This window comes from Pogoniulus pusillus, chromosome 2, assembly GCF_015220805.1.
Source record: "Pogoniulus pusillus isolate bPogPus1 chromosome 2, bPogPus1.pri, whole genome shotgun sequence".
In the NCBI taxonomy this organism is placed as follows: domain Eukaryota; kingdom Metazoa; phylum Chordata; class Aves; order Piciformes; family Lybiidae; genus Pogoniulus; species Pogoniulus pusillus.
In genome coordinates, this window is record NC_087265.1 from 12,586,721 (window position 1) to 12,607,962 (window position 21,242).

General features: G+C 42.3%; 2 protein-coding genes across 3 annotated transcripts; one reads left to right on the forward strand and one right to left on the reverse strand.

Moving 5' to 3' along the window:
- Nucleotides 1-5,429: 5,429 nt before the first annotated feature.
- Nucleotides 5,430-16,659, reverse strand: C2H2orf76 (chromosome 2 C2orf76 homolog). Of its 2 annotated transcripts, none has more exons than XM_064156433.1 (7): nucleotides 16,568-16,659; nucleotides 14,304-14,378; nucleotides 13,975-14,128; nucleotides 12,381-12,431; nucleotides 8,872-8,909; nucleotides 8,658-8,739; nucleotides 5,430-5,615 (listed from the first exon to the last, which is right to left on the reverse strand). In XM_064156433.1, the coding sequence occupies exons 3-7, from the start codon at nucleotides 14,105-14,107 to the stop codon at nucleotides 5,539-5,541; spliced, it is 381 nt and encodes a 126-aa protein (XP_064012503.1). In that variant the 5' UTR covers nucleotides 14,108-14,128; nucleotides 14,304-14,378; nucleotides 16,568-16,659; the 3' UTR covers nucleotides 5,430-5,538. The 2 variants fall into 2 exon arrangements, with proteins under 2 accessions (XP_064012503.1, XP_064012494.1); XM_064156424.1 differs by lacking the exon at nucleotides 16,568-16,659 and adding an exon at nucleotides 16,483-16,563.
- A 101-nt stretch (nucleotides 16,660-16,760) lies between these two features.
- On the forward strand, nucleotides 16,761-20,087 carry DBI (diazepam binding inhibitor, acyl-CoA binding protein). Its single transcript, XM_064156446.1, has 4 exons — nucleotides 16,761-16,886; nucleotides 16,991-17,108; nucleotides 19,000-19,062; nucleotides 19,792-20,087. The coding sequence occupies exons 1-4, from the start codon at nucleotides 16,878-16,880 to the stop codon at nucleotides 19,863-19,865; spliced, it is 264 nt and encodes an 87-aa protein (XP_064012516.1). The 5' UTR covers nucleotides 16,761-16,877; the 3' UTR covers nucleotides 19,866-20,087.
- The last annotated feature ends 1,155 nt before the right edge of the window (nucleotides 20,088-21,242 follow it).

A 21,242-nucleotide genomic window follows, 5' to 3' on the forward strand; every position in this document is an offset into this window, starting at 1 on the left:
TAACATTTGTTGTATGTTTAAGCTCTGTTGCTGAAGAGGTTTTGCTCTGCTTCGCATGTGTGTCTGTTCTGGGTGGTTTTCCTCATGTTACTGGAAAAAGAAGGGGGGGCGGGGAGGGCATATTTGAAGTCTGCTTTACAAATCCCCATCAAATTAACACTGATCTTCTCCAGACAATTCTTCAAACGAATGTTCTGCAAATGCCTCCTCACAGCATGCCAAGATTTAGATCTGCTGGAACTGGCTCTGCAAAGGATGCTGCTCTCTAACAAGAGGAATCTAAGCCCTGATACCAGTTCAATTTGCCGCTTTTTGGTTTTAATATAAAAAGAAATACTTTCTGCAAGGAAAGGTTCAGCTTTCATCACCACAGCCCTAGCACAGAATTTGCAGGCTAAACCAATTCACAGATAAGCACTCTTCATAAGCATTACATATTTCTTGGCTGACACAGGTCCTGGAGAATGAAAGAACAGGCTGTGCTGACATCTGGTGGCTTTCTCTGCAGACAGTTTATGGCAATAGCTTTTGGCTTTTCACTGCTTTGGATTTTTTAATTTATGGGTTTGGGTTTTTTTTTATTCCTGATGTAATTTCTCTCATTTCTTTTCAGGACACAAAGGATTCTGCTAAAAATATTTTTTGTTTCTATTGACCAGTGTCCTATGTAAATCCTCCTGTAAAGCAAGAAAGGATCTTTTGTTATGCACTGTTAGTGACTGTATTAAAAATCTCCTCTTTGTTTCAAAGCATCTTTCTTCTGGAATACAAAGGGAAAAAAATGCATTTGCTGTCAGAGGAAGTGCTGCTATTGCATATCAAACGAGGGGCAAATCTAACCACTAAAACACTGCAAATTAGCAGAGGTGTCAGCAAGTACAGGGAAGTGGCTGGGAAAACATGCAAAGGTGTGTCTGTTTCTCTAATTCGATGGGAAAAGCAAAGTCAATGCCCTGATAATATGAAAAGTAGCACAGTTGTCTGCTGGGCTGCTGCACATGGTGAATGAGTCTGCCTGACTCATTCAACATGTGCAAATCTGTGCCAAGTAGTACTATGAAAGGGAAGTCCTGGAAGGTGAATCAGGTGGCAAGCAGGAAGACTGAGCTCAGTCTAGGCTGTTCACTAAACAGAAGTGCACACTTGCCTTAAGCATTTGCAATGCTTAAGAGGGACTTGAGGGTGCTGGTGGACAAGAAGCGCAACGTGAGCCAGCAGTGTGCACTTGCAGCCCAGAGAGACAACCAGATCCTGGGCTGCAGCAGGAGAAGTGTGGCCAGCAGGTCGAGGGAGCTGATTCTTCCCCACTGCTCTGCTCTGGTGATATCCCACCTGGAGTACTGCATCCAGTTCTGGAGCCCAGATTATAAGAAGAATGTGGACATGCTGGAGTGTGTCCAGAGAAGGGCCACTGGGATGATCAGAGGGCTGCAGCACCTCTGCTATGAGGACAGACTGAAAGAGTTGGGGCTGTTCAGTCTAGAGAAGAGGAGGCTCCAAGGTGACCTTATTGTGGCCTCCCAGGATCTGAAAGGGGCCTCCAAAAAAGCTGAGGAAGGACTTTTCAGGATATCAGGAAGTGACAGGACTAAGGGGAATGGAGCAAAGCTGGAGGTGGTTAGGTTCAGACTGGATGTGAGGAGGAAGTTCTTCACCATGAGAGTGTTGAGAGCCTGGAATAGGTTGCCCAGGGAGGTGGTTGAGGCCCTGTCCCTGAAGGTGTTTAAGGCCAGGCTGGATGGGGCTCTGGCCAGCCTGATCTATGGTAGGGTGTCCCTGCCCATGGCAGGGGGCTTGGAACTACATGATCCTTGTGTTCCCTTCCAACCCTGACTGATTCTACGATTCAATGCCTCCAGCCAGTTGCTGTGGCTCTAAAGCCAGGATCCTATCAGCCATATGACATGAAGAATGAGTGTCATATGACATGAAGAATGAGTATCACATGTTCTGCTTTTTCCTACTTGATTTCTGGACACTCAGGATTAGTGTGGCTATTAGCTTCCAAGGCCAGTACCCACAGATGCACTGGCATGGCTGCAGTAGCTCTTGGATTGTTACCTGCAAGCTCGTTTTAAGTTGTGATCTGTCAGGGGACATGCAGAATACTCCCTCAAGGAGTGAAAGAGAAAACCACACCTTACAGCTTATCTCTGGATCCCCTTTAAGACAGCATGTCTACATCAAATAAAGCAGTTCCCCAAGTTCAAGAACGGTACATATCAGATCTTTGAGACTCCTTTATGCCTTTAGTAACTATCAACCTTTAACTCAGCTATCCACATCAGCTTAGCTCTTGCTTCAAGAGGAAACAGTGCATTTTTCTGTCTGGAGGTAGCACAACCTGTTGCATGCAGACACTCTATCATGACAAAAGCAGAAAAAAAACAAGACATCTACTCCAGCAGTTTATGAGTTCAATTCCAAACAATCATTAAAATGCACTCCACCAATTTCATACCTTTAGTGCTGTAAAAACCAGCACTACTCCACCACTTCTTTGCCAGTGATGTTGTACATTCAAGACTTTGCATGTTTATTCAGTTGCACTCTTACCACTTCTTCAGGGCAATTAATTTCCTAGTTTCCTCTTTTCTCCTTTAGTAGTTACTCTTCCACATCCCTAACCAAAACTTCAGTCTCTCTGAAGTTGTGTTTTCTCCAAGAAAAACACAAGCCCCACACACCTCCTGGCCTCCAGTTTGACTGCCTTTCCCTGTTGCTGTGCTATAACCCAGGAGACGTTGCATCTGTCAGCATGCACACTGGATGCTGCTCTTGCTTTGTTTGGAAATAAATAACTGAATAAATGATGGTACCTTACACTGAAAGATAAATCCTTTTTAACCTCATCATGTCCAAGAACACTAGCATAACTATGATTTATCCCATCACACATTATGGAGAAGTCAACAGTAACTGCCAGCTAATGCAGTTCATTTTGTTAGGTACATAGCACGGTACCTACTCTGTAGGTGGTTTCCTTCATTAGAAAGAGAACTTCATAACAACACAGGCAAAGATATCTCAATCTTTAGTTTTATTAGCCAGTGCTCACAGATTTCACTTAGTACTCAACAATCTTGGAATCAACCCTACTTTGACACAAAGATATACTATATCCTGTCAAAAAAAATCAGGAACAGCATCTCTCTTAAGTGGTTAATTATTGTCTATGGCTTAGTGGGGCCTATTTGAAAGAAGCACTGTTAAAGATCCAACTAAAAAAAATGGGAGAAAAATACTGCAGGAACAAACCATTTTACCAAGTAGAGCTATTGTGAGCATTACAAAAGGCTCTACTGTGCTGCTGCAGAAAGGAGCCAATGAAGTGCCCCTGCCAGAGAAAACTGAGCTCACAAAGCTCTTCCCTTAGAAAGAATGTAAACTGGAATGCCAGGAACAGCACTCTTTAATATTTGCATTAAAACACTTACCGTTCTCTCACTGATGCTGTAGAATTGCTCCTCCACAGTGCCACACTAAATGTGGCACCGTACATTTGTACTGGCCCAGAAAGGCTACTTCTTGAAATGTGGTGACACTTTCAAACACCAATGCCTTAGAGAAAAAGACCACAAAACCAACTCAAATCCATCTGAAAGGGCTAGAGACAAAATTCACATCCCAGAATAGAAGGGGAGAATTACAGTGTTTGTTCAGTCAGAAAGCCTGAATACATTGACAGACATCACCTTGGTAGGGCAGCCTGAGACACTGATCTCTCCAGTATGCCATCTAATTCCCACAGAATTATCTTCATTATGGTAAATATGGCTAAACACAGCTAGTATACTCTGAAGTAAAACGTGTTAGCTTAAACCATCTGAGAAGATGAGTACAAGCTCTTCCTAGCCAGATTAATCTGCAAACAAGACAGAGTGTGTAAGAAAGTAGCTGAGATGTGGACCCAGGCCTGGGGAGAAAGCAACAGAATGGCAACTTGGACAGGAAGAGGAGGCAAGTAGTAAATTCTCCTCCCAAATTAATCAGAGCATGTACAAGAGCATTCAAATTCCAAAAGAACACAACTGACTCCAGTAACAGAGGACATCTCCTTACAAGTTAAAGATACAATCACCCTTTTAATTGCAGATGACAAAGTGGTAATCCTGCTTTCACAAGAGATTAAAACTCTGCTTGAAGCAAGGCTACCAAAATCAGTCTAACCCAGAGAATTGTCAGAAAGATTGAAGAAAATTAAGTGGGAACAACACCTGGAGATTTCTTTGGCCCTGCATCTGAAGTACTACACTTTCATTTAGACATTTTGGAAATGACACATCTGTTTTCACTACTACATGACAACAGAAATACATGCATAAAGAAATAACATCCAAAGCTCTAGGAGATGGTAAACTTACTTTTCTGGAAAGTCTCTTGTGAAAATAGTGTCAGCTCTCACCCATAGCTGAGGGTAGATGTGTGGGTCTAAAGCAATTGCCCATGAGGCCTCATTTAGTTTAGCAGAGCCTACGCCCAAACAGTGTGCCAAGGCAGACAGCCAGCATCACTTTTATCATAGTGAAGAGAGGCTTAAAGGCACAGTGTTCCATCTTGGTACTCCCTTAAAAGCAGTTTCATAAGCAGTATCTATCTAAAAGTACTTCACTGGATGCATGTTTATTTCTTCTTGTCCTTGACTTAGTTAATGTAGTAGGAAAGCCTGCAATTACCAAGAAGTAACACAGCAACAGAGTATTTGGCTCTTGGAAAGCAGGAAAGAATCAGTTCCAGTCTTGAAGACATGTGGCTCACAGACAGGGACTCTCCTTGGAAAAATACAATCATTCAAGTTTTATTCTTAAAACTGAAATCATAAGCTTTCACTCAATTTGGAAAAGAGCCTAATTGCCACTTACACACACTGATGTCCTGGCAGAACTCAGATTGCTACCTCTTACATTAAGGTGTCTCCCTGAAGTAAAGCTAGAAAGAGGAGAGCTGGTGCTCGAACACAAAAGCCTCCCAACAGTCATTTGTCCCTTCCAGCATGCTAAAGAGGGCTAGAAGAGAGTATAAAGGAAAGCATTCACCAGCGAAGAGCATGAAACACTTGCCAGTCTGCACCATTCTACACAACAGCAATCAAACATGAAATGAGAGAAGTAAGGCTATGGCTTGAAACAAAGAGATTCTCTTCTCGATCTCTCTGAAATACCCAGTGACTTTTCCACTTTCATTAGAAGCTAGCGCTGTGATGGAATCTACTGTGCTTTGTATCATCTCCATACACAGCTAATGTCTGCTGCAGGATCCAGCAACTCGTGTCACAAGTCAGAGATTGCACGGCCTGCACTGAAAGAGGCAAGCAAAGGAAAAAGAAATGCAAGTTAAGGAAAAGAAAGTCACTTATGTCCTACACTTTTCCTTCTCTCAGTCTTTTCATATTGACAGAAATTAATTTCTATAGGAAGGGAATTGCACTGTTTGCAAAGCAATCCTCTAGGATTTATTGATCTTTAAGCAAAATCTCATTAAGCAGAATAAGGAAAATTTACAACAGGTATGGGAAAACAAAACAATCTCTTGGGATCTTCACCAGGCTGAAACAGGATTAGCTTTGTAGTTTCTGTAATCTTCCTCACAGAAGAATGCTAATTCGGTCTCATTTGCTAGGAAATAAAACACAACACCACAACTTAGCATACTAGCAAATGAACCACCCAACAGCCAGCTATTTCAAATCACAGAAGACAATTGGCATATTCTTGGTCAAAGACAATTATAAATCACACCCTCCCCCCCTCCCCCCATATTTTTTTTGCAATGAAGATTCAGGTATCAAAGATGTCATTTAACATTGTTAAAAACAAACAAACAAAACCCCCAAACCAACCAACCACTCACAGAAAAACCCCAACCAAAACCCAAGCACCTGGATATATAGAAGTAAATATGTACACAATCCCCCTCAAGATTCAACGCAGCTTTCAGTATTGTTTCTACAAGCATTCAGTAAACTAAGTGATTGTTTTTCTAATGTCTTCAAATGCTAGAAGAACAATGCAGCTTGATTTTCTCTCTTTTTCTGTGTGTTTTTCTGTTAGGAAAGGGGAAAAGAAACTATTTTTTTCCTTTACATTAGCCTGTAGGTACAATAATTTAATACTGAGTGGATCAGTAGAATATTTTACAGATCACTTTACATTCTCCCTCATGACCCATCAAAATATGTGTCTGAAGAAGTTAATTTTTTGCCCTGCTGATGATTAATTCATGAGGCTTCAACAATATGCAAAGTGAAAGACACAAATTGGCTTCTCCAGCAATACCTTCAAATACCTCTAATTATTCACAGGGGATATGGCAGAGCTAAAGGACCCACAAAGGTTCAGAGCAGTCACAATTCTTTCAACCCAGTAGGTCAAGGACTTCCTCTTCTAAAACAGTAAGTCAGCAACATTACTAATTCAGAAGAGAGACAAATCTGATGGAAAGCCTTCACAATTATTAAACATCGAATTCTTTAAGGTGCTGAGCCAATAAGTTCCACACTCGTTTTTTAAATTAAACCTGAAGTTAATGAAGTCTGCCTGTCTTGTAAAGAAGAAGGGAGGGGGGGGGGGGGACGTGGGGAGAAGAGCAGAAAGGGGTTTAGAATCCCAAGTAGAAAACAGACAAGATTTTGCAATGAATACTGAATGCTTTATTAACATACACCCTGCTCTTAAATTTTTTGCTGACTAGATAATAGCTGTAATAATAATCACTACCACAGAGGCTTTCCCGAGGATACTTATCTAATGTCCTCATAATTTATAACTCTCTAACCCAACCCTATGAAGTGCCAAGGGCAATCAACTACAGCTTAGGAAAAAAAATGTTCTGCATGTGTCAGAACTTCCTGTATTTTCTAACAGCAGTTCTCCGTTTTGAGTAACTCTTGCCCAGACCACATAGTGGGAAAATGTAATATGGCAATAGGAGATTTCAGATCTTCTTACTGAAGCAAATGAGAACATGTAAAAATGAGGATTAGTGGTATATGTTATCATACTTCACTTCCTTGGTTTCCATTTCTTCTTGAAGGAGGAGGGTTCCTTCAAGAATTGACCAGAAAGACCCCACTCCCAACTCAGCTAATTGACTAGAAAGACCCCACTCCTAACTCAGCCAATTTTCCCATCCAGATATGCTGGAACATATCAAAACTTAAAATGGTATAAGGGCACACTGCATTTTACAAAGCAAGAGGTTTTCTTTTCTGCCATAAATGCCCACTACATACTGAGTAACTGCTGTTAGCTGCTCTGAAAAAAAACTAAAAGCAGCTTTAAATTGTCTTCCCTGCATAAGCCACCCTTCTTTGTACAGAGACACTGAAGAGGCTGGTCTATTCCAATTTTCTTTCACTGTAACATTTACACTGGGATTTTGACACTTTTTTGGAGATTGGATCCAACTATTTCAGTCTTATAGCTACAAACCTAGTTTCAAAGACTCATACCAGGCAGCTCTGCAGAACACGGCTTTTAATTCAGCACCTGATGCTGCCATCAGTCCCTTTCCTGAACTGCATTGTCTCTTTTGTCCTAAGTATGTAAAAATCATGCTCAAATCCATCTTCTGCTAACTAAAGTACAAATCTGTAAGACTTGAGTGCCAGTCAGATTCCCAAGGAGTCTTTTTTCCCCACATAAAAAGACCTGGTTTAGTACAAAGAGCCAGCAAATAACTATAATTCCTATTACAGAAACACCCAAAGACCTTCAGGAAATGTATACTGAGGCCACTTGCAGTGCATTCTAGAGAAACACGTTAAAGAGACATCCCATGGCACTCAAAACCAGGAAGTAAGTGGCAGGAAACAAAAGAGCCAAAAAAACTATGAGAAAGAAATCCCATTCTCTAGCTGGGAAGCAATGGGAGGATGTGGGGAACAACGGGGAGCTTTCTCTCTGGCACCCCTGCACTTAGAGCACAGGCAGTTACTCGTTCCAGCGAGGCAGATCAGATTCAAATGAGCGAATGTCCATATCAAGGTGGAATGCAACTACATCCCCTAAGTACCCTGCTGCCACAAGGTCATTCAGTCACGTTTATGAGAAGCCCAAAGGACATCCAGGGACCATCAATTTTATCATGACAGACATTTCTTTACATTACCAAAAGACATGCCCTATATGTAGTCCCCTGTAAAAATGTGAGAAATCATGTCAAGTTTCAACTCCTTGCTATGTTCAGCACATTCTCTAAATGAAACTGCTTGAGCTTTCCTGAGCAATCTGGCTATCAGGCACTGTATGCTGCACATTAAACAAGTGTAATCTTATTTCATTATTCCGTGCTGGTTCCACTACTTACATTTCAAACCAAAACATCAGTTTAAATGTTACTGATAAGACTAAGCAGACACGGTACTAATAACCTATCTGTCAATCATTTAAAATTACTCTCAGCAGAATTATAAGCATACCCTCTAAAAATCACAATTTGCATTCTGAGCATTTGGAGTGCAGATACCTGCTGCCCTCAGTCCAATGATTTGAATGTACATTATCCCTCCTTCTTCCCTGAATAATTATCAAGTAGTGTAAAGAGCATGAGGAATAGCATTTACTTTTCAGCAGGCTATCCAAACATAATCAGCCACTTATCAGTTTAATGACAACCACAATGAACAGCACCTTCAGTCAATACAAATGTGCTCCTACCTACTCCAGCTGCTTTCAGCGTACTGTCTTCTTTCAAAATCAGTTTGTCATCATCTTCCAAACCCACTACAAGTTCACCAGTCTACAAATCAGAGAACAAGAATACAAAGAGTTAGAATTTACTGACTGCCTCTGCGCCAGTCTTGTTTGACAGTGCAGAGATCTGCCCGTATTAAAGCTTGTAAAAGGGGAAGAATACAGCTCATTATCATACCTTAGATTTGTGTGCTTGATGAATAATCTTCATTGTATCTGAAAGAAAATACAATGTTTTCCTAAAATAAGGCTTAATAGGCAGTTAACACTGAAAGCTATACTTGGAGAATGGAGACAAAGGGGTAAGGTTCAAAATCTACTATTAGGAACCATTTTGTGCATTGCACTTAAAAGAGAAGAAAATATCTTAATTCCCCAGTCCTGCAGGCACAGTCTTAAATCAGTCAATCCAGCATTAAGGTACCCCATACTGTTGGGTGTCTGTCTGCTGGCTGAACCACAATAACTAATGACCATTCCAATTGCCAGCCAAAGCGTATCAATTTAAATGCCAGTTAGGATGTTTTAACTAGCAGGTTTTACACAGGCGATTGGAGAAGGACAAATAACATTTATACACTGGCAGCTACTACAGTTAAGTTGATAGGCAGCAAATGATTAAGACAGACTAACATCATCACTTCATATCATTTCTTAACATCTTCCTTCTCATGAAGAAAGTACACACAGTAGAAATTTCAAACATGTGTAGCCTCTGCAATAACATTTATCTCTGATGTGTTTGTGCAGTGTTGCATGCTAAGAAACTATGATATAAAAAGAAGAAAAGTATGCCTTTTCTCTGGCAATACAGGCAGGGCTTTGTTAACAGAAGGGGAAAACAGCCAAAAGTAACGTGGTCAATAAGGCAAGTAGATGAGTGCAAAGGATCCAGAAAGAATGGAATTCTGAAGATGCCCTCACAGGACTTTAAAATGTTTTTAATAAGTTTTTAAAAAGGCAAAAAACTGAACTTTGAAGCCTCTTTGAGAAAAATCACAAGACCATATCAGTTCCTTCCCAGCAAAGAAGCCAAAAAACAGTTCTGCTTGCCTGGTCGCTTTCTGATCTATCTGTACACTAACTGAATGCTGTATGTTGAAATAGCTTGGTAAGAGAATTAAGCAAAAAAGTTAAATATAGGATAAATCAGCTTTCAAACTACTGAGAGCAAGTATCCAGGTGTTCAGAATTACAGAGATTACATTCTCATTCTAAAGTACTCTCATACTACCATATGCTCTTTAACATTTCAAACGTTATATAAGGTAAAAAGCCCACTCTGCATTCCCACTGCAGAGGTCCCTGAGAAGGCAGCTTTAGCCTACTATTAATTGCAGTATTGCAAGCAAGACATATATTGCAATAAATTGCAATTACCAGGCTTCATCTTGCATAGAATCATTACAAAAAGACCAAGAAATCACAGCAAAAACACACTGCATTATGAACCCTTTCCACCAGAATAATTACAATCCAGCCTTTGCCTCTTAGATTTAAGCTTCTCCACTACTGTGTCACATTCCCCTTCCTCTCATCTTGCCCAGTCATACTCTGAACTATTGTCTCAATTTCACTTGTTCACAACTTTACTACTGGCATAGAGCAGTTTACTCTGTCTTCATCTGAGCTATTAAATGACTTCTCTTCTAAAAATGAAATTGCAGCCTCTTCTCATCATAACTAAAGCTTTATGTTCTCTCAGCAGACTTTGCTATTTCATCCCCATTTATTCCCTCTCAATCATATTCCGAAATTTTTATCTTCCCTCTTCTGGAAACAGATCTTCTGTGACAATAGATAAGAAATCATTCTCTAAGTCTAATTCTGTGAAGTATCTACCATACTGCTCTACATTAATGAAAAAAAAATCCCTGGGAAACAGTTTATGAGACAAGTTGACACCTAGGCTACAACCATCAGTGAAAAGATGGCAATGATAGAAGAGTCAACGAGGAGAGTTCTACAACAAGAATGATTTGTCCAAAGAAATCAAAAGAATGAAAGTCATAAGCTTTGAGATGTGAGGTAGAGCACCAAGCCAAGAAGAAAAATGTGCTATCATACATGACGTTGAGAGAACCAAGTGATGTTGAATTCTGGAGAGAAGGAAGCTGAAATACACAAGGTGAGAGATAGCCAGGCCCAACTGAGATTTATTTTGGCACTGCCAAATAAAGCAGAAAGAAAAATTTCTTACTTTGTGCAGAAGGCTCACTACCCTTTCACCACCAAAATACTGTCTCCTACAAAAAGGAGAGTAGAGCACACAAGAGATGTCAAAAACAAGAACCTGGATGATTCACAGCCTGAGGGGAAGGTGAGGAACTTGGCTTTGATTTTTTCACTGTGAAAATTTCCATGCAGCTAGCAACACCCCACTACAAGTAGACCTCCACTAACTTGTGTAACAGGTTTCAAAAGTCCTGCAGCGTCTTTCATCCACATTATGCTCTGTCCTACACAGCATCATCACATGCTCAGCCACAACATATGCCTTGGGAAAAAAGATCTCTAAGCAATGAAACCAGCAACAGAGATAGGACCCTGTCATCTACCCAAAGCCGCAGATATTAGAGGCTGAAAGGGCACCTCCAAATTCAAACTTACTGGTACTGAGATTTTAAGACCTTAAGTAAAATATTCAAAATAACAGTGGCAAGGACTTGAATGTTACTAACAGAGCACAGATCTTAACTGCTAACACTTTCCCTGCTTCCACTTTGCAGTCATCTGTTTCACCATTAGCAGTAATACAAAATTAAATGCATGGTTTTGCTTTGTTTTTTTTTCAAACAGGCAAACAGACTATCACCATTAAGTAGCCTTCTTGTTCAATTCTTTGAGTCACTGTAGAGGAAGGAGTCTGTCAACTCCAGGAACATGGAAGACAGGGGATCACTTGCAGCAAAACTCCAAGGGAACTTTATGAATTGCAAAGTTTAGGAAAAGGTCTGTTACTGACATCTGATTTAACAAACTCCAAGAAAGGAAGTAATTCAGTCTATTCTGAAAGTGTATTCTGTCCCAAACACACGTTCACCACAATCTTTAGGAAAAGGAAATATACACCTGGCTTTACATTAGAGGGTAAAGTCAGCCTTAATTTCACACCAGGCTATTTCATTCCATCAGCTTGTATTTAAGAGCTTTCATAAATACTTTGACCAGATTTTTCCTGTTTCTTTTGTACCATGTAAATTATTTAAGCATGTCTTAAGCATTTTCCATTTACTGCCTTCAGCTCCCACTTCACCATCCTTTCTGACTCTGTAATTGGTAAATAGATATTGAAATACACAAGCCCATAGAGAGCCACAATTTCAAAGTGGTTAAGATCACAAGCTGCTCACTAGAGTAAAAAAAAAAAAAAGTTAAAAGGCACTTATGAAAGTAATAAAAAATTAATACCAAACCCCATCAGTACCAATTAGCAAATAATTGGTAATTCAAAGATTAATACAAGACTTCAAAACAAGGGTCAAGTTCAGTAGATATGATCCCAGCAGTGTAACTCCTGCTACAAAATCAGGATAGGGTTGCAAGTGTAGGCAGGCATGGCCACTAGCATGAGTATTCTACAGCAGTTGTGTTTTGAATTGTATAGAAAGTTGTATAAAGTATTATATCTGCATTTTAGAGGAACTAAAACAAGGGGGGGAAAGGGAAAGAAAAAACCCCACGTACCATATTTGTAATTCTTGAAAGGAGGAGGAAGTCCTGTTCTTGAAGTCACGTCTTTTAAAACAAAAGCAGTGAGTTAAAACAAAGTTGTCTTATTTATTTCCCTTATTTTATTTTCCAAAAGATACTCTTTACATCAAAATTAATTTACAACACAGGAAGCTTGTCTGAACATAAACAAGAACCTTTGGATCAGATTCTACAGTTGACTGACTTTACTTGGGCATGAAGTCCCTCTGAAGAAAATGTCCTACAGGGAGAGGGAGTCAGTGCAAGCAAGACGTGATCACGGGAGTCTGAGCCTCCAGAAATCTGCCAGGAGCACCCTGTTAATGGTTTGCACAGCACCTCTCCCTGCTTTATGCAAACAGCTGACAACTGCCATTGGTAACTGTTCAGTAAACATAGCCATGGGAACAAGCCACAAAAAGGAAGCCCTACTGTAGAGAATTACCTCTTTGGTCACATGCAGGACACAGCCCAAACTCTCCCATTAAACAGATTATGGTGAAAGATGGAACACAGTTGTTGGACAAGGAACAGCACTAGCCACCTGTGGAATGAGTTTCCAAAAAGCCTTATTCAAGACACTAGCTTTGTCTCAAATAACAGCAACTTGCAGCACTACAGACATCAAAAGCAAGTTTCTTAATATTGCTTTGGTTTGGTTTTTATTCTTCATAACAGCAGCTGTACCATATGTTCTGAAAGTGCTTTTAATTTTCTAAAGGCATCCTAGGGTCTTACCATGCCCATCTCTGTGTGGAAGGTGCTAAAAGCAAAATGCAGCCATGAGGCCCAGGGCAATGTTCTAGGAGTTGCTCAAATGTTATCAGATGTAACAGTTTGAGACTTGTTGAAGTTGACTTCATGCAAAAAAAAAAAATCACATGATGTTATTCTGCACTCTTTGAATGTCTCCATTTAGGTGTGACAAAATACACCTGCAAGATTGGGATAACCCCCAAACTACTGACTCCCCGAGTGGGCTGGTATACATTAATTAACATTTAGACACACTGACACTTTCAACTAGGCTTCTAAAACATAAAGCCCATAGATGAATAAATCTGCACCACAAAGCTCAAGATGGAGACAGAAACTCTGAAGCAAACATGCACAGTGAGACCTCACAGTGTCAAAAACAATTTTTCAAGGTCCTCTTTTCTCACAAATAGCAAACAGACTTGAGTTCCCACATTCCACATATTGGTGTAGTTCCTAAGGATCAAAGGCTCTCTTAAATTCTATTAATTTATTCCCATTAATTTGTGAATAGCTGCCTGACAGCACCACTCAAGGAGCCTGAGGCACTGAGCCAAACGCAGCAAAGCCCTCATCTCTTTTTGACTAATCGTGGGGATTTGGGCAGGGGGAGCAGTCTACCCAAATTTAGGCATGGCACACTAACCATGGAAGCTCTTATTAACTCCAGACTTCTCATCCAAGGGAGGAGAGCAACATAGGGGATGTAAACACAAATCTGGCATCTCTACCAAAGCCAGAGAAGTCTCTCTCATTTGTTCCCCTCCACTTTCTTGTGCAGAGACAGCAACACATTGGACTGAAACGAATGAATAAGACAACTACCCCTTACCCTTCTGCACAAAAGTAATGAACTGCTTTACTGTTTGATCCAAGTTAACTCCATGATACACCACAGGTCTGAAATTCCGGTGTTCAAAAGAGCGAACAAGGCGAACTGTGATGGTTGAGCTTTCTGCTGACATGAGAATTAAATTCTGAATAACCTGGAAAACATTAAAGAGAGGAATTATTGCCTTTTCTCTGTGTACCAGCACAGCTAGAAAACAAGGGACAGGCAGGCCTCATGCAAAGATTAAAACACGGTCAGAAATTCAATAGCATTGTCTTAGAGGACTTCACTTTTCATGTTTCTACAGAAGCAGTAACATAAAGGATTACCTAGGATACTATTGGTACTGTACATCAAATAGTCCAGTATTTTCACCTGTGCTGTGTGCTACAGCACCAGAATCCCTGTTAAAGACAGAAAAATGTCATTAATAAATGCAAGTACATCATTTGGTTTTTAAGTACATGGAGATTTCACCCGCTGGGTGAGTAACCTTGCGCTCTAAAAGAATGTATTAACATGAACAAAATAAAAACCTTTTTAATATACTTGTGTTGTAGAGAACATAATACCCTGAAAAATGCCTAAGCTCTTACACAACACTCATTTCACTTCCCTACAGAAAGTGGAAAAACCTCCCCCATATACACATGCCAACAATTCTCCTGGTATAGTGCTACCGAATTAAAGAGGCTCATTTAATTTGTAATAGTAGGTCTCTAGAATGCCTCTGCAGGGCTTGTGCTGCTTTAACAGTTAGTCAAACCTACAATGGAATTGCCTTATCAACTCAAGCCCCTCTTAGAATCAACCAGGTTGGAAGAGACCTCCAAGATCATCCAGTCCAACCTAGCACCCAGCCCTAGCCAGTCAACTAGACCATGGCACTAAGTGCCTCATTCAGTCTTTTCTTGAAGACCCCCAGGGACGGTGCCTCCACCACCTCCCTGGGCAGCCCATTCCAATGCCAATCACTCTCTCTGTGAAGAACTTCTTCCTAATATCCAGCCTATACCTACCCTGGCACAACTTGAGACTGTGTCCCCTTGTTCTATTGCTGGTTACCTGGGAGAAGAGGCCACCCCCCACCTGGCTACAATGCCCCTTCAGGTAGTTGTAGACAGTAATAAGATCACCCCTGAGCCTCCTCTTCTCCAGGCTAAACAGGCCCAGCTCCCTCAGCCTCTCCTCATAGGATTTGTGTTCCAGGTCCCTCACCAGCTTTGTTGCCCTTCTCTGGACATGCTCCAGCACCTCAACATCTTTCTTGAATTGAGGGGCCCAGAACTGGACACTGTACTCAAGGTGTGGCCTGACCAGTGCTGAGTACAGGGGAAGAATAACCTCCCTTGTCCTACTGGCCACACTGTTCCTGATGCAGGCCAGGATGCCATTGGCTCTCTTGGCCACCTGGGCACACTGCTGCCTCATCTTCAGCCTACTATCTACCAGTACCCCCAGGTCCCTTTCCTCCTGGCTGCTCTCCAGCCACTCAGTCCCCAGCCTATAGCGCTTCAAACAAGCCCATGTATTGTTCCACTGGGGGGCTGGGGTTTTTTTCCCCCTCCACAGGAAGATGAGCTATTTCCTACACCCTCAGTCTTCTCTGATTTTGGTGCCAGGTATTCCTCTACTACCTTTCTTTCTGCTCACCCACTAAACAGCCATGGCTGCTGCAGCATCAAGGGAAAACTTCAGCAACATCAGTGAGGGCCCAGTATGACCTTTGCATCTCCTATCCCTTTGAAGCCCCCCACCCTCCCCTTTTTATTCCAGGGATATGCATGGAGATTAAGTGCTCCAGCGTTATTAGGTAAAAAGCAACATCCCAGCCATTACTGTATTTCTCTTCTCTGTATCCTGGGGAAAGAAAACCAGCAATATTTCCTTCTGCTTTCTGCAGAATGGGGGTACAGACCTTCCACATCACAACACAACTCACTTTTACCCACCCCCCTTAGTTAATAATTCACAGAGTTTTAATCCCATTCTCATTGTAAATAAATGGACATGCACAAATAAAAGATGCCAATGAATAAACGCCTGCTGTCTGCCTGAGAATGACTCCATCCACATTAAACAGCAAAGATGAGTATTTTCTTGATGCTACGCCCCACAAGTTTCAGATCTGGAAGGGATGGTGTTCAACTCATTTTCTTCTTAGCAGAATGGAACAACACAATAGGGACACAGATCTGGGAGCACAGACAATTACAAATCGCCAGTTTAACACCTTTGCTGTACAGCCCTAACAGACTGCTCCCACCTGGGACCAGAACCAACCCAGGAGACCAGCGTCTCCCCACAGGGCAGATTCTCCTCATGGGAGGCACCAACGGCCAACAGCTCTCCCGAGGAGGAACCTCCAGACACCTGCCCAACCGCTGCAGAAAGGAGGGCTCCTCATCACCCCAGCACATCTCCTTCAGACCGATCACCTCCCATCCACGTTCACACTCACACCCCGCCCCTCCCAAAAGCGGCCTTTGACAACCCTCAGCCTCCTACCGACACCCCCGCCGGCACTTCCGCGACTCTGCGACTGTCCCGCCTCACAGAGCCCCTCCAATCCCGTTCTTTCGGTGCCACCCACCGCGCCGAGAGATTGGCTGGAGGCCGCCCTGTCCCCGCCGCCTCAGCCGCCGAGCCGAGGAAGCAGTGCTCAGAATGCAGCCCTGGTGCCAGCGCTCGTCGCGGGTACCCCGAAACCCGCCCATCCTGCGCCGCCTCTGCATTGGCCCTTTGCCTGGCTTCTCCCCGCCCCCGGCAGGTGCCTATTGGCGGCCTTGGCGACCGTGGCGCTGTGATTGGCCAGCAGGCGGTCTGGCGAGCGGTGAAGCGGGCGAGCGGCGGGGGTGGCGCGGCAGACGTCCGGGGTTCGGGACCGCGCTGGGCTCGTCGAGATGTCTGAGGTACGGGCTGACCCGGGAGGGGGCTGCGGGGACCCCGGGTGGGCGGCGGCGGAACTCTGCGGATTCTCACCCCTGCCCCGCCTCGGGGCCTTCCCCCGCTTTAGGCTGCGTTCCAGAAGGCCGCTGAGGAGGTAAAGCAGCTCAAGTCCCAGCCGACAGACCAGGAGATGCTCGACATCTACAGCCACTACAAACAGGCCACGGTGGGCGACGTAAACACGGGTGGGTACCGTCTCTGCCCCCGTTGGACGTGGAGGTGGTGACAGCGGTGGGCAGGCAGTGCGGCCCCGCGTTCCTCTTGGCTCCTGCCTCGCTGCCAGGGTCCTCCACGGACGAGGACGATGCAGCTGCGGCCTGAGCCTGAGCTGGAGACACTGTAGGAGGCAAAACCTCTCCCCTAGTGCGTGTCTCGCTTCGTGCAATCCTGCAGCTTAACAAAAATGACTCAATACCGACTTGGCACGTATTCATATGCATGCAGACATGAGATGGCCTGATAAGGGTTTGTGCAACTTGCGGTTTTTTGATTAACCCAGTTGCAATCCTCTAATTCGTGTAGCAGTGATCTGAGAATCCTTTGCATTAGCTTTGTGCAAATACTGCACTTGGGATATTTTGAGACCCCTGTCAGTAAGCAGCTGCCTGGTTCAAGGGACACTGCTTTAATGCAAACGCTTCTTAAAGAGGCTTAAACAGCAGGGCATACTACACAAGTGTGGAATTGCAATACTTGAGAGGGGGACAATTTGTTCAAACTGTATTGGCTAAAAATAGTAGTGGAAAGCCTAACCAGAACGGGAGACAACTTTTGTACAGCTGCAATTAAATATCATGCCTTGGAAGGACTGTAGCAGAAGTATCTATGCAAAATCCTGTCTCCTGCTTCTTTTAGTGCACTTCTGTCACTGGCACCTCAGCCTAGGTGTAACATTTAGAATAAAGTCTGTCTCTGCTGACCTTATGTAGCATTACTTAAGTGACTAGAATTAGAAAGGAGGAAGGTCATTTGTTTGGAACACTGGCCTCCTGATTCAGTTACTGGTGAAGTTTCTTTGGTGTTGGTTGAATTAAAAGCTGGCAGTGAAGTATACAGGATATGGTAAGTGTGGGTGTTTTCAGCCTTTTTCCCAAGATGGGCAGTATGGAGAGAGAGGGGAAAAAAAGACTTTGTTTTTAATATACAATCCTTTTGGTGTGGCTTGGCCCCAGCATTATTAGTGTTTGCAAAAGTGAAATGGTGTTCTAGAACTGTTAATGCACCAACTTTTCTCTAAGTTGCTGCATTGTTGTGAAGCAGTAGCTGATGAGAGTTGGCTAGAACAGCACTTGGTGTAGGAGCAAGCTAAATGGGTTTCTGTTGAAGTGAAATGGAGCTGCCAACTAGGTCTCCAGGTCACGGTGCCATGTGAGCAGTGTGAGGGTATTTTTGTGGCTAGTGTACAGTCTCCTGTCCAGTTCCATTTGTCAATCCTAAGAATTGTGTTTAAGGAGACCGAGAGGAAGTGAAAACACAGAGGGGGCTTTGTGAAGTATATGCACTGGTTGTTCTGGCAGCTGTCACTTTTACCAGAAAGCAATAAAACTAATACACAACCATAATCGACATTATACTGTATCTGAAGTTTAGTTTCAGTCATTCAATTTCATTTCTTCTCTTTGGCCACAAGGTAGCCTGCAATGAAGCGAGTTAAAATTCAGAGCTCATACAGAAGAGGTGAAGAACTTTGTTAGAAACATAATACTAAGCTGTAAAATACTAACTTTTGTTTTCCTGTGTCTGTATGTAAGGACCTTAGGGCATTTCTGCTTTACTTTAGAGATGATGTTCTTTATCTGATAGCTGTCATGCGACAGCAGTCTCTTTAGATAAGCGTGGCAAACCCAAATTACACTATTTGCTTTTCTGCTCAAATGCTGCTTTCTTAAGGGAAATCAACAGACAGTATCTCTGTTGCCATATGCTCCCTTGACGTGATCTCCTGACTGCAGGTTAGTAAGTAACAGCTGCAAAGATGAAACATTGTATTTATTGTAGTGAAGAGCTAAATAGCCTTCAGGAAAACCTACATCCCTATCACACAAACAATTCTGCACCTTACCCTGTCTCTTTCAGATCGCCCTGGTATGCTGGACTTCAAAGGCAAAGCAAAGTGGGATGCCTGGAATGCACTGAAAGGTAAGTGCCTAAAAAGTAAATGAAACCAGAGCCAAACTAGACAGGAAAGTGTATGTGGTTCAGCAAGAGATAAAATAGTATTCTTACAAGATAGGAGTTCTAGAAGTCCAGAATGCTCTGATAATAAAATCTTACATTTGATTACCTCTGCAGGGCTGAATTAAGCCTGGAAAATGTAGCCTGTGTGAAAGGGAATTAAATATGAAAAACTCCCACTTGGCCCAAGCAGAAACCTAAATCTCTGTTTGCCAGGTCCCATCCTAGTACCTTAGACTAAGATCTCTCTCCAGTTGTTTCTTCTGAAGCTTTCCTAGCTGGAAAATGCAACTGGGCTTTCTGCTCCAAAAGAGTAAACAAGTGGCCTAATCTAGGAAAATGGGGTGTGATAGGGAGTTTGATGTTTTAAGGAGCCAGAACTACATCTCACTGCAGTTTAAGCTGATTGAATAGCTTTTCTATAATACTTGGGAATGGTGCTAACAGAACCAATGTGTTTTCTTGCTTGTCTATACAAATACAATTTGCTTTGAAATGCTGTTTTTTTTTACACTTGCTGAACATGTTTGTTTGAAACTTCAATACTAGATTAACATCCAGGTGACCACCTTTAGCCTCTTTGCTGTCTGGTAGTGTGCTGCTGCATGCTCTAACAAGGAATTCTGATATGCATGTAAAATGTGTATTAATCTGTAGAAGGTATCTGACTGCCTCCTGTGTTCTGTCCTTCAGGAATGTCCAAAGAAGATGCAATGAAAGCTTATATAGCAAAAGTGGAAGAATTAAAGGGCAAATATGGCATCTGAGGACTGGATATAGCAGCCACTTGCACGCCTGAAACATGCCTTATTTCTACTACTGTGGAAAAAACTGGTTTCTGAGAATAATTTTAAACATCTAGTATACTTATTGTTGGTTCTCCTCATACCTGTAGTGCAGGAGCTGTGTACCCGCCTAATGTACTGACACGTTATAAATTCCTTCTGGGAACAAAATCTGGAACTCATTAAAGTGCATTTGGTACTTGAGCTGTTGTGGTGGTCGTCCCTTAGAGCTTATGCTTCCATTGTCATGTTGCAGCTGTCAAACCCTCCTTTGCAAGGCCGAGGCCGGTCGTTGTGCCACTAGAGGGGGCTAGGTACTCTGTTTCGGTGTGTGTCCAGACTCCACTGCTTTCCCTCCTTTCTCGAATAGATGAATGGCAACCCAAAATGCTAGGTCACCACAAAGGTTGTGGTGAAGAGGCCAGGTATAACGCTGTGTATACTGAGAACACAGTGCTCGATATTTGCTTTCAGAGACTTAATTGCCAAATCTTTCATAGAACACTTTTTGAAAATGCTATTTCTCAACAACGTTAGGCTTCTGGAGAGAAATCACTCAGCAAATGAACACAAACCCATCCCTGTGGAAGAAAAGGTTCCACAGAGCTCTTGATGCCCTTTGCTCTGCTGTTGTAAGTACCAAGTACTGGTGTTGTCACGTACAGAGGCTGTAGTGAGAAGTAAATCAGATATAGTCTGATAGGCTTCACACTGGTAAGGCTGTGCAGACAGGACTTGTGATCATCAGCAAAACTCTTACTACAAACCCCACAGTTCTGACCATCTCTAGCAGGCTTTTACCCGGTTTTGGTCTGCTTAACATAGTCTGCTGGAGTTGCTGATGCTGAAAATAGAGATGCTGCTTTTTAAATGTGCCATTAAACTATTCCAGCACAAAGCATATGAGAAAGCCCAACCTTAAATAGGGATAAAGCATTCTCATTCTCGCTGTGCTGGTTAGCATATGAACAGGTGAAGACTTCAAATGACACTCAAATAAGCAATTGATTTATAGAAATATATAGGGATTAAATCTATCTTTGCATATTTGTCTAGCTAAGTTACACAGCATATAATATCTAACTTGTATCTCCTTATGCCACTGGTAAGTGTTGGACATAACTTTATTTCACATGCTTTCAAAAATTATAACTTACTCCTTCGCTGCTTTTAATGGCAAATGCTACTGGAGCTACTTGTTTGTGCTTTAAAATGTGTTTAGGACAATGAAGAGTTTGTTTCATTTTCCATAAGGAGAAAGGTTTACTCTTGTTCTGGGTGAGTAATAAAAGCACTAGATTTGTTTATGTCTTGCATCCTCAGTTACTTATTTAAGATCATGTTAATTACCTTCAGTTC